Source organism: Sinocyclocheilus rhinocerous, unplaced genomic scaffold, assembly GCF_001515625.1.
Source record: "Sinocyclocheilus rhinocerous isolate Xijiao unplaced genomic scaffold, SAMN03320098_v1.1 scaffold789, whole genome shotgun sequence".
Classification (NCBI taxonomy): Eukaryota; Metazoa; Chordata; class Actinopteri; order Cypriniformes; family Cyprinidae; genus Sinocyclocheilus; species Sinocyclocheilus rhinocerous.
Genome location: NW_015667306.1, coordinates 891,550 through 903,311, shown reverse-complemented (window position 1 = coordinate 903,311; position 11,762 = coordinate 891,550). Strand labels below are relative to the sequence as shown.

The 11,762-nt window shown below is 36.9% G+C and overlaps 2 protein-coding genes across 4 annotated transcripts in view; both read left to right on the top strand.

Annotated features, from left to right (window-relative positions):
- Positions 1-6,472, top strand: part of LOC107733756 (probable phospholipid-transporting ATPase VD) — a 24,986-nt gene extending 18,514 nt beyond the window's left edge. For all 3 annotated transcript variants that reach the window (XM_016545528.1, XM_016545530.1, XM_016545529.1), the window contains 8 exons: positions 978-1,245; positions 1,340-1,416; positions 2,203-2,328; positions 2,427-2,627; positions 2,726-2,806; positions 2,911-3,015; positions 3,710-3,897; positions 5,262-6,472. In XM_016545528.1, the coding sequence (XP_016401014.1) occupies positions 978-1,245; positions 1,340-1,416; positions 2,203-2,328; positions 2,427-2,627; positions 2,726-2,806; positions 2,911-3,015; positions 3,710-3,897; positions 5,262-5,490 (1,275 nt within the window). In that variant the 3' untranslated portion in view covers positions 5,491-6,472. The remainder of the gene's footprint in view (positions 1-977; positions 1,246-1,339; positions 1,417-2,202; positions 2,329-2,426; positions 2,628-2,725; positions 2,807-2,910; positions 3,016-3,709; positions 3,898-5,261) is intronic.
- A 2,331-nt stretch (positions 6,473-8,803) lies between these two features.
- LOC107733757 (dual adapter for phosphotyrosine and 3-phosphotyrosine and 3-phosphoinositide-like) overlaps positions 8,804-11,762 on the top strand; it is a 17,852-nt gene continuing 14,893 nt past the window's right edge. The window contains exons 1-2 of the mRNA XM_016545531.1: positions 8,804-8,850; positions 10,206-10,392. Of these exons, the coding sequence (XP_016401017.1) occupies positions 10,334-10,392 (59 nt within the window). The 5' untranslated portion in view covers positions 8,804-8,850; positions 10,206-10,333. The remainder of the gene's footprint in view (positions 8,851-10,205; positions 10,393-11,762) is intronic.

Genomic DNA, 11,762 nt, shown 5'->3' with positions numbered 1-11,762 from the left:
TTTTTTTCCCCATAGGTTTTTAACATTCTAAAAGCTCTTTATTCCAAAGATACTACAAGCTAGTCAGTGTATTCAGTAGGTGTAATGTATTGTAAGTTGCTTCAGAGGTATTGCAAGTATTACATACAACAATAATAAAACTTTTTTTTTTTTTAAATAAATTTACTTTTGGTACTAAAGTACTTTTAAAAGCAAGTACTTCTGTACTTTTACTTAAGTAAAAATCTGTCTTTACAACTTTTACTTGTAATGGAGTAATATTTGACCAGCAGTATCTGTACTTTCACTTAAGTAATGGAGTTGTGTACTTTGTCCGCCTCTGATCATATGTAATATAATTAATACAAATATATATCACACTGTTCTGGTTTATAGTCACATTTGTTATCTTAATCCTAAACTAATGGGGAGGTAACAATTGTACAAATAGATGTATAAATATAAATTATTTATCAAATATTTAAATATAATTTATTTAGTCAATTTAATATTTTTTTTATAATATGCAGTAAGTTAAAGAACACGTGAAATTCCAAAATAAGGATTTTTCTTCATATTAGACTATCTGTTCTTGTGTCCAAAACATCTATGTATTTCTGTAACTCAAATAGTGGAGCATGACGCTAACAATGGCATGATCATAGGTTTGATTCCCAGGGAATTTGTGAACTAATAAAAAAGTGTGTGCTTCAATTCCAACAAGTTAGTCGTTTTGCATAAAAGCATCTGCCAAATGCAAAAATGTAGATTGAGCAGAATTACTTTTTCCATCTATGTTGATTTTGGGGATTGCCGTTAATAATTCAATTAAAATCAGCCTAGATATTATATTACTAGAAAACATGCAAAAGCTGAGGTGCAAATGCCAACAAAAAAATCACAAAAAACAAAGGCAGAGACACCCATATGTTTAGTCTTTTATGTTGCAATTTATATATAACTGGAATCTGAATTACTTTTCTGTGTGTGTCCCTCAGGAGACATGCGAGGCTCGACTTCAGGAGTTACAACATGAGATCAGACAGGTCACAAAGGAAGGCACATCTGAAGATGATAGTTCTGACAGTGTGTTGGTCATTGACGGCCGTACGCTGGACTACGCTCTGCAGAAGGAGCTACAGGGGTTATTCCTGGACCTTACATGCTGCTGTCGCTCAGTCATATGCTGCAGATCCACCCCTCTGCAGAAGAGCCAAGTGGTGCGGCTTGTCAGAGACAAGCTGAAGGTCATGACCCTGGCTATAGGTGAGTAAGGATAGTGAGAGGTCTGATGAAGGTGTACGGTTGAATGTCAGTGTAGAATGTTGTTCAAACTGAAATGTGTGATGCTTATATTCAGGTGATGGAGCCAATGATGTCAGTATGATTCAAATGGCAGATGTTGGCATCGGCATCTCAGGCCAGGAGGGCATGCAGGTACAGTACAAGCAGAAACCAGGGTTGGGCAAATTTCAGCAATTAAGAATTCACTACCTTGCAATTAATGAGGGTGAATTCATCTGGATTAAACTGGATTGACCACATTCCAAAGGATGTTCAGTTGGAAAGATATAAGAAGGAATTTACTCAACAAAAAAAATAAATAAATAAAATGTGTAATTGCATTATTTGTTTTGACTAATTGTCCAATTTTGACTAATTACACTGCCGTTCAAATGTTTGTCTCTTATACGCATCAAGGCTGCATTTATTTGATACAGTAAAATGCTAATATTATTACCATTTAAATATAATATTTTAAAATGTAATTTATTCCTGTGATGGCAAAGCTGATTTATCAACATAATTACTCTAGTCTTAAGGTTCACATGATCCTTCAGAAATCATTCTAATATGCTCATTTGCTCAAGAAATATTTCTTCTTATTATCAAACTCTTCCTTTCATCTCTGTCTTGTTCCTTTCATCTCATGTGTACTTGGAGAAAACAAAAATAACTCCGAGGAGAATCCACTCTGAAAATATATTCACACATATTGGATAATTTATTTTTATAGATTATATATATATATATATATATATATATAATTAATGAGAAAGAACAAGAAAAAGAATATAATGTATTTACAGTCCCAGTTTTTAATGATTGTGTATGTGTGTGTGTATATATATATATATATATATATTCATATTCAATTTCTCCTTTTAGTTAATTAAAACCTTGTAGTTCATTTGATAGAACAGATCTCTTTTCCATATATAGGCGGTGATGTCCAGTGACTTTGCAATCTCTAGATTTAAGTTCCTGAGAAAGCTCATTTTGGTTCACGGTCATTGGTGTTACACTCGTTTGGCTAACATGATCCTCTATTTCTTCTACAAGAATGTGGTGAGTAATACACACATTTACACAGTTCCTCATGCAGCCCTTATCTTATAAATCAGTGCGGTCCTGACTTGTTCCTCTTCTTTTCTCTTTTCATGTAGATGTACGTGAACCTTTTGTTCTGGTACCAGTTTTTCTGTGGATTTTCAGGCAACACGATGACCAACTCGTGGGTTTTAATCTTCTTCAACCTGCTCTTCACCTCCGTCCCTCCAATCATATATGGCGTGCTGGACAAAGATGTGTCCAGCGAGATGCTCCTAGAAGTGCCTGATCTCTACAAGTATGGGCAAAACTCGCAGGTGGTCATTTGTGTTGTGTTGTGTTGTTTTGCAGTGTGTTGTACATGGTATGAATATAGTGATGGCTTATGTGTAGTTATGTGATGCTTGCTTTTCAGGCCTATCTTCCGTCAACGTTCTGGCTGAACATTCTCGATGCTTTTTACCAAAGCCTAGTGTGTTTCTTCATACCTTACTTTGTAAGTCATTCTAAAGTTCTTCACTCTACTGAGTATCATAATGTTTAATTTTCAGAGTAGTGATCACATTTAACAATTTATATTGTTGTTTTTATGCTATGAAGGCGTATGCAGGGTCTGATATTGGGGTATTTTCTTTTGGCTCTCCAATCAACGGCTCTGCTCTCCTCATCATCCTCATGCATCAGCTCATAGAGAGTCGCACAGTGGTGAGCCAATCACATTTGTTCAGTCCTAATTTCTTTCTCATCTATAATGCTGTGTAATATGTCAAATAAATCTTTAGAATAGTTATTGCATTCCATGCCAAATGTAACACCAAGTCCTCACCAAGTGTGACGACAAAATCTCTTAAACACTAATAATTGAGTTTCCTTAATTTTTTGGTAGACATCTGTTATGCTCACCAATGCTGAATTTATTTAATCTAAATTACAGTAAAAACAGTCATTTTGTGAAAAATAACAATTTAAAAGAAGGGATTTATATTTTAATATATTTTAAAATGAAATTTAAAACTGTAAAATGTTATTCCTGTTTTTTTCTCAATTAAATTTCCAGCAGTCTAATATGCTGATTTGAATTTAAAAAACAACATTTTATTCCAAACGTTTGATTGGATGTTTTGCCCCACCCACAGTAAAATCCTATTGACCCAAGATACAGCTTCGCCAAACTGTACATTAAAGATCAAATATCATTTGATTGGCTGTATACAGTACATGATGTCACATCATCATTTAGTGCACACAGACAAACACAACAGTATCAACAGAGAATCGAGTGATTCTTGTCACAATATGTGCATACCATACCAGGATATTTAATGTCTTTATTTATGGGCGACTGTCTCTGTATCTTCTGCTAATGCTGGTCTTGTGTGATTTTTTTTTCCCCTTCCAGACATGGATACATGCTGCATTGCTGCTCTTCAGTGCCTTGTTCTATTATGCTTTTGTCCTGTTGTTCAACATTGCGTGTGTGACGTGCAATTCTCCTACAAACCCCTATGGCATTGAGACAAAAATGATGTCTGAGCCGCTCTACTATTTAGTATGTGGATTTACCACAGTCCTGGCCCTGCTACCTAGGTATTACACACACATATCTGAATCAGCTCATTTACATACCAGTCACAGTAACAAACTGTGACACTGACTATCTTTACGTGTGCACCAATAATGTGATTTTTATTAAGATGTTTACATGTCACAAGCTGTAACTGTGTTTGCCTACGCCTGCACCGCTTTCTTTGCACGGTTTCGTTTAGCAATTTGCAGTGGAGGGAAAACTTTAGAATAATGTCAGTGAGTTCATTCATGAAAAGATGTAAACAACACAGCATCCATGTACATCCGAGCACATGCTCACTTTGGTCAGCGCAGCAATAACGCGATTAAGGACATGCTTCACATGCCTATTGCAATGAAAATCAGTATAGTCTAATGTGATTATGGTTAGTATGATTATGAGCTTAATCGCATTAGTTTGATCAAAGTATTATGTTTACATGAAGTAAAGGTTAATCACAATATTGCCAAAATCCCATTATAATCATATTATGAGGGTGCATGTAAATGTAGTCACTGCTTCAAAACCCAGTGAAATGACTACCCAGATGGCATGTTAAAGGCTGGAATACACTACATGACTTTTAAAATCTGAACAGATTTTAAAACACTAGGCATCGTAAACTTGTCGACTTTTTAAATGGCTACAGAAAAAATATGAGCATCATGCACTTAAAATAAATATATGCTCTGCATGTTTCATGTTTTTTTTTAGACACAAGCAGCTCATGATCTGCCGGTGTTTGTAGTGTCTCAGAGCAGCTCCATCTCTGCATATGCTCTGAGTTCGGGTCACTTTAACATGCATTCAGGAATGCAATATGTGCCAACCATCTTCCCATACTTCTAATGAGAAGCACATATCAACAAAAGATAACCTTTAAGGGCTCCCTGAAATCTGTCAACTCCGTCTGCAGACTAACTCTGACTTTCAGCAATTAGTTGACTCTTTTGGACTGCAAATTTGGACAAAAGTCATGTCATGTATTTCAGCCTTAAGACACAAAGATTCCCTCTGAGATGCCTAGTTTTTCCTATTTCTAAGGCAATGCTGCATATATCCTTCACAGTGAAGGCAAGAACCTGCATGCATGAAATTTTATAGCGTGATTTAAGCTAAAGAAGCAACATTAATTACACCATTATTTGAGAACTGTTATTGAAATGCAAACTAGTTTTCAGCTGTTCCCAATTCAAGTAGATAGGATCTGTACTTGTATGCCTTTTACCTGCATAGAAAATAGACGCCCATGGGCATTACCACGATGGCTGGTAAAAAACGACTGGCCAAACTTTATTGGGATCAGTTACTCATGGTTTTATCTTGTCTTAAAGGCAGTTCTTGATGGTACAGTGTAATTAACTCGTCTCTTTCTGTGTCACAGGATCCTGTTTCGTGCCTTTTGTAACGCTATCTGTCCATCTGACCTGGTGAGAGCACAGAAAATGGAGAGACTCTCAGCACAAGACTATTCCATGAGTTTATGGCAGTGGAAGGAGAACAAAGCTGCTCAAAGACTGTCCTCCAGACACGTCCCTCGGAACCTCAGTGTGAATGCTGACATGCCCCATTTAACAGATTGTATCGCTGAAGCAGGCGCTGTTCTCTCATGACCAATAAGGAAGTTGCCCTTGATCATATAAACATGGTCATTAGTTCAAATAATGACTGCATATCCTTGCACTTTATTGATTGGCAGATACTCTGACCAGTCAGAAGCCAGATCTGGCTTTTCTCTGCCCAATAAGTGTTTTCGCAGTGATGTACAGTACCTGGGCTTGGAGTACTTGGAGTCTGGCTTCTGTAGACAAAAGATATTCAGAGAATTGTTTACATTTCACAAGGCTGTGCCTGTGACATTTTTAATTACAAATGCACTCCAGCATTATGCAAGAACCTCAGAGTTGTGAGGATGAATTGTGGGTCAGGACCTGGCTAGTGTATGCCAAGATACTGGCTACTTTGCTCCTACTTTAATGCAATACTCCATTTTTGGTTATTGAGGGTAAAAAATTCAGAACTTCACAACTGCATAGACCATGAAAAAATGAGCTTGCACACTTCCCTTAACACTAACATATGCGTAAACTCAAAATTCCCACAGTCATGTTTCAGATGTTATATTCTAGCAAACTGCAAATGACAATCTCTCTGGTTGAGACTATAGGAATGATCAAATGATATGAATTTTTTCCCCTGGTAATCACTTAATAATTAGGAGAAGCATGACTGAGTCTGTTTGAAATCTGTTCATGGAGAACTTTAATACCATGATAACTTTACAATAAGTGAACTTTCCCTGCTCAAGAATAAAATGAGGTGAACATAAATAGGAGCTAATGTATTTTGTGACCCGAGGTCCTTGATGTCAATCTGACAGTGAACATGCCGACTGCATGCATTACAAATGGACAAGTTCAGTATTTTATGATAAATGCTAGATTGCTTTTTATACTTAACTGCAATTTTATTTTTATTGCAAAAGTGAACGCTTGCACTTTGAAAATGTGAATTGATAATCCAGAATGATCATCTAAGATGATTTCCAGTCATTGGCTAGAAAACATTATTTATCATTTTACATCTTATGTGAGCCATTTGTAGTATTTGTAAAATTTGCAATAAAACACTTAAAAACATGACTACTGCTTGAATATGAACATATACACAACAGGTACCCTAGCCTATGTGTTTTTGTAAAGCACTTGTTTTGACTGAGAGATAAGAATTAGCTTTAAAATCCTATTTTGGGCAGTAGGGCTTAAATATAAACAACAGAGGAAAGAAGTCCAGACTGCCCATTAAAAGTCTTTATAAACAACTGTAGCTGCACTAAAAAATGCTGGGTTAAATACAACCCAGTGCTGGGTAAAATATGGACAAAACCAGCAATTGGGTTGTTTTGACCCAGCGGTTGTTACTACCCAGAAGGTTGGGTTAAACATTTAACCCAACCACTGGGTCAAAACAACCCTGTTGCTGGGTTTGTCCATATTTCACCCAGCACTGGGTTGTATTTAACCCAGCATTTTTTTAGAGTGTGTATAACTGGTATAACAATAAGTGATAATGTACACTCAATAACAGATAATGAAACACATGCTTGCTTTATTTTAAGTTCTCTTACATCCAGCTCCACGTTTCTCATTTTCTTGCTTTACCTGGAGACTTAAATATAAAATGTAAGATAAAGTCGTCCATGGTCATTTTTATCTGTCAGCAGTTGTTCTGACTCTCAAGATGGCATAGATGAAGTATTTTAACATCCGTTGATATGTATGTGAGCATATAAGCGGAGCGAAAAATAATAAAACCTGCTGACGTCGTAGAAACGAATTGTTAAATCGAATTATATTCGGAGCTCCGTAGTTATTAAATCATCTCAGTTAAACTGTAGACCTAAGCTAACACACAGCTGTATATAGGCCTAAATACAGAACTACAGAGTACAGAAGATATTAGCCTACACCACTTAGGCCAATTAAAATATTTAAAAAAAAAAAAACTGACCCGAAACAATAGGTAGTCCTTCAGAATGTAGGCTAGATATAGGCAGCAGTAATTTATAATCTAATATAATGCACGCAAATTTGTTCTTTACAGAACGGAGCGGGATCTGAGCGGGAATTGGTTTACGGTGAGCGTGAACGGAATATTAACGGAGCGCTTGCTTGGGCGGTTAGAGCGACTGAGTGGAGCGCACGTCCATAGAGCGGAAAACGTAGCGGAGCGTCACACCGCTCCGCTTCGCTCACATGCTCTGATATGTAATCGCAGAGACATGATGTGTAGATGTCTAATAATTTGTCACTGTTCGTTTATAACAGGGATCCTCAAATCTGGCCCTGGTTTATAAGATATAATATTATATAATAAATGAAAAATTATATAATACAGTAAACAAGGGTCGACATCTCTGCATGTCACACAACTATGGTTTTCAGAAGAGCTTTATCTCAGTTATTACTGATTAAGGGTTGTTGTTATTTTTTATTTTTTTGCACGGGCAAACTCAAAAACAAGGGGGCGTTGGATTGAAATGCAGATAGTAGGTTTTAATAATAAAATAAGAATACAAAATCCACAAGGGACAGAACTGAGTACATCCACACCTAACATAATAATTACAAACTGACTCAAATATGGCACACCAGACAGGAAGAAACTTAAAAGTCCACACACAAGACAGGTAATATAACAGTTTTGATTCAGATATCCAGTTACACAAATGATTGTTTTCTCTAGTGTTTTTTCAAACATCTAGTTTGACACCCTCTCAAGTCAGAATAATATCTGAGGAATTGCAGTGCTTTTTCATATTTTTTGGGTAACAATGATTGCAATTAAACCACACTGGTCTGACATACATCCAGACAAATATCATATAGGTAGATTTTGACTGAATGGTTAAACTGTGATAATTTCCTTTATCTCATCAAATTTCTAACCACAGGTATCAAGAAGTCAGTGCATATGGACTATGAATGATCTGTCACCACATTTTAGACAATCAACCTTTTTACCTACAGCTTTTAAAGAAATTGTCAAAGCTAGAAATCATTGTTTAGAAGTTGCATTTAAAGTCCACTTGGCTCAAAAATTGTCTGAATGGACATGACACGTTTGCATAAGAGCATTGTAAGGACAGAGATGCTCATGCTCATGCTATGGTCATTTGGCAGCATTGCACTTCTGAGACCTTCCTCTTGGAATATACTGTAGACTCCTACCAACGCTACTTTACAAATAGTGTCGCGTTTTCAGTAGCGAGCTATTTTTTCTAACCAAGTAGCAATGGCCCACATTACTATTATTATCTCATTATTATGAGATACCCGACTGTCAAATGAGTCGGTTCACTTTTGAGTCGGCTCTTTTCAATGAATGCGTCAAACAGTAAGCGCAGCGATCCGATTCGTTTGGAGGTTCAGTCTGAATCACCTGTTTTCCCAAGCACTGAATCGTTTGGCAAGGTAAGAGAACGAGTAAACTAAACATTTGTCTATATCCATATTTAATTTTAACCTACAAGCATGCATAGCCTACTGCATTTTTGTTTATTTCTTGAATTTTGAGCAGGCCGTTTTTGTTAAATGTGAGCCAAAATCATCACAATTAAAAGAACCAAGGACTTAAACTACTTCAGTCTGTGTGCATTGAATTTATTTAATACACGAGTTTCACAATTTGAGTTGAATTACTGAAATAAATGAACTTTTCCACGACATTCTAATTTATTGAGATGCACCTGCACTGTGTAAAGTAATGTCTTCAATTAGGTGCACATCCCTTAGGTTCCCACCCACTGAGCAAAGGTACGTCCAAACGACGCCATTTCAACGTCTTTTTCGGACGTTGAAATGACGTCCCCTACACTATTTTAACACCTACATGTTTCATAAAAAATAGACGTGATGTTTAATTTTTTTTTAATCAGAACTCACAGGATTGTTTTGTCATGTTTATTTGTATAAAAAGTTCTTACGTCGATTTCCTGAACCTGTTCTGCACGTTGTACAGACGTCCAAAAAAAACTCCTAGTCAGACGTTCAAATTTTGAACTGCATTTCTACGTCCAAGGGACGTCGTAGTCAGACGTCCAGATACCACCGGATTTGCACGTCGACTAGACGTACAGATACGGTCCTGGACCGACCGACCGACGCAATATAGACATGATCTGCACGTCGGGCCGACCTCTCATGTTTGTTGGGCACTATCAATTTGAATTCTTTTATAAAACGGATTGTTCGATAATTGTTCCGCATGCAGTAACAAGTAACATTGTTGGCTCTGTGACGAATAGCTCGTTATGTTCCTCATTTGTATGTCACTTTGGATAAAAGCGTCTGCTAAATGAATACATGTAAATGTACCTAACGAAACACTGGTTCGCCTTATCACTGCGCAGCGCCCATAGCCGACTGATTAGCACGTCTAGCGGAAGAATACAGTAGCTACCTCTTAATTATGCTTAATGAAATCACGGTTTAATGAAATTTTGTGTCCTTATACTATTGTGTCCTTAATATGTTGTAACCATAGACTGTATAAAAACAGTTTGTAACCATCGTGCCTAACATTTCAGCCATATAATGACTAAATTCACACGCACCTTATTGCCTAAGTTAATTAAATTTCTTGCTGAACGAGTTTTGTCACGACTTTAATTTTGTGCGTCGTTCGCGTGTGCTGGAGCTGGTTTAAATGTGGCCAGTCTTGTCTCATACAACAAGTGCAAATCAGCATTTGGTTCCCGTAAATTATTACGACATTCATCTGTGGGAGGATCTATTCGACTTCCCTGTGCTGTCGCTTTCGGTTGTAGCATAATTATCAGCTGTACGTGCGCAACGGTTTCACTTCGACCTGAACTGACATTAGTGCTGACTGACTGACAGCGACCCCGCGAGCCGCTGCCTCTGAGAATCTGCTTCAGTCACTGGAGATCAAACCATGAGTGTCAGTTCAACACGGAGCAGCGGGGAAGAAATCGACGAGCTGGAGTCAGTTAGGTGAGTTGAACCAACCCTTCGTTCTTCGTTCTCTGGACCTTCGGCACTCACGAAATAATAAGCCAGGGCCGCTGCTGGCCACATGGGTGCCCTAAGCAGAATAGTATTGTTGTGCAGGATTGTGTAGGATTGTTGTCCTAAAAACAACAACAACAACAACAAAAACCTACTATAAGGGGTCAAAATAGAACTTTAATAAAATATAAAAGTCAATAAATAAATTGTAATTAAATTGTATTATTTATAAATGACAATTGTAGCCCTAGACAGTTAACTATGGCTATGATTTTATTAATACAGTTGTCTGATTGATTTATATGGTCTCAAGCATTCAGAAATCACACAAAATAAAATTAAGCAGTTTTACTACGATAACCATGGTTAATTTTGGTAAGAGTTGTGATGTCCACATGTTTTTGTTGAAGAAATTAAAGAGGCTGTAGCATTTCTATCGCAAAAAGGTGGCCGAAAATTAAAAATTAAGTGGATATTTGAATTAAATGTTTGGTCAATATTAAACAAGGATTTGATCCCTGTAAGTGTAACAACAGCAATTATCAGGCCTTTGGTGCCCTTTGCAGCCATTTGTAATAATGTAAATAGTTTATTTTGTATTACATTATGTATTTTAACAGTGTTATTCAATGAAACCATATGATTATTATTAATTAACCAATCGCCTCGTTGTTTTTATATAAGTAAGGGATAATCAACGGCTAGCCGTGCTTTAAAGGATTTTAAATGCACGACGTGGAGGCAAAGAACCGCCCGCCGCTGTTCTAGCATTCTGCCCGCTTCAAATCAGACACAGAGATGAAATAGTGCGCTAAGATCACATTTATTTGAACGAATTATATTCAATTAATTATCGATCGATCGAGAGAGAGAGAGAGAGAGAGAGAGAGAAAAAAAACAGTTGTGTGTACCTGCGTGTGTGTGTGTGTGTGTGTGTGTGTGTGCCAGTGATGCAATTAAATTAGCGCATTAATATGGAACGTTGATTAAACTGACTTGGAACTAACTACCTGTGCATTAAAAGGTTTTACTGCATACCCACCAGCCAATCAGAATCCAGTATTCAGACAGACCATGGAATAATGGTTCGCATCGCGTCGGGGTCCTGATCACCCTGTCGGAGTTTATTCTGAGATAACAACCGGCTGGATGTACAGGTGCATCTCAATAAATTAGAATGCCGTGGAAAAGTTCATTTATTTCAGTAATTCAACTCAAATTGTGAAACTCGTGTATTAAATAAATTCAGTGCACACAGACTGAAGTAATTTAAGTCTTTGGTTCTTTTAATTGTGATAATTTTGGCTCACATTTAACAAAAACCAATCAATTCACTATCTCAACAAATTAGAAAA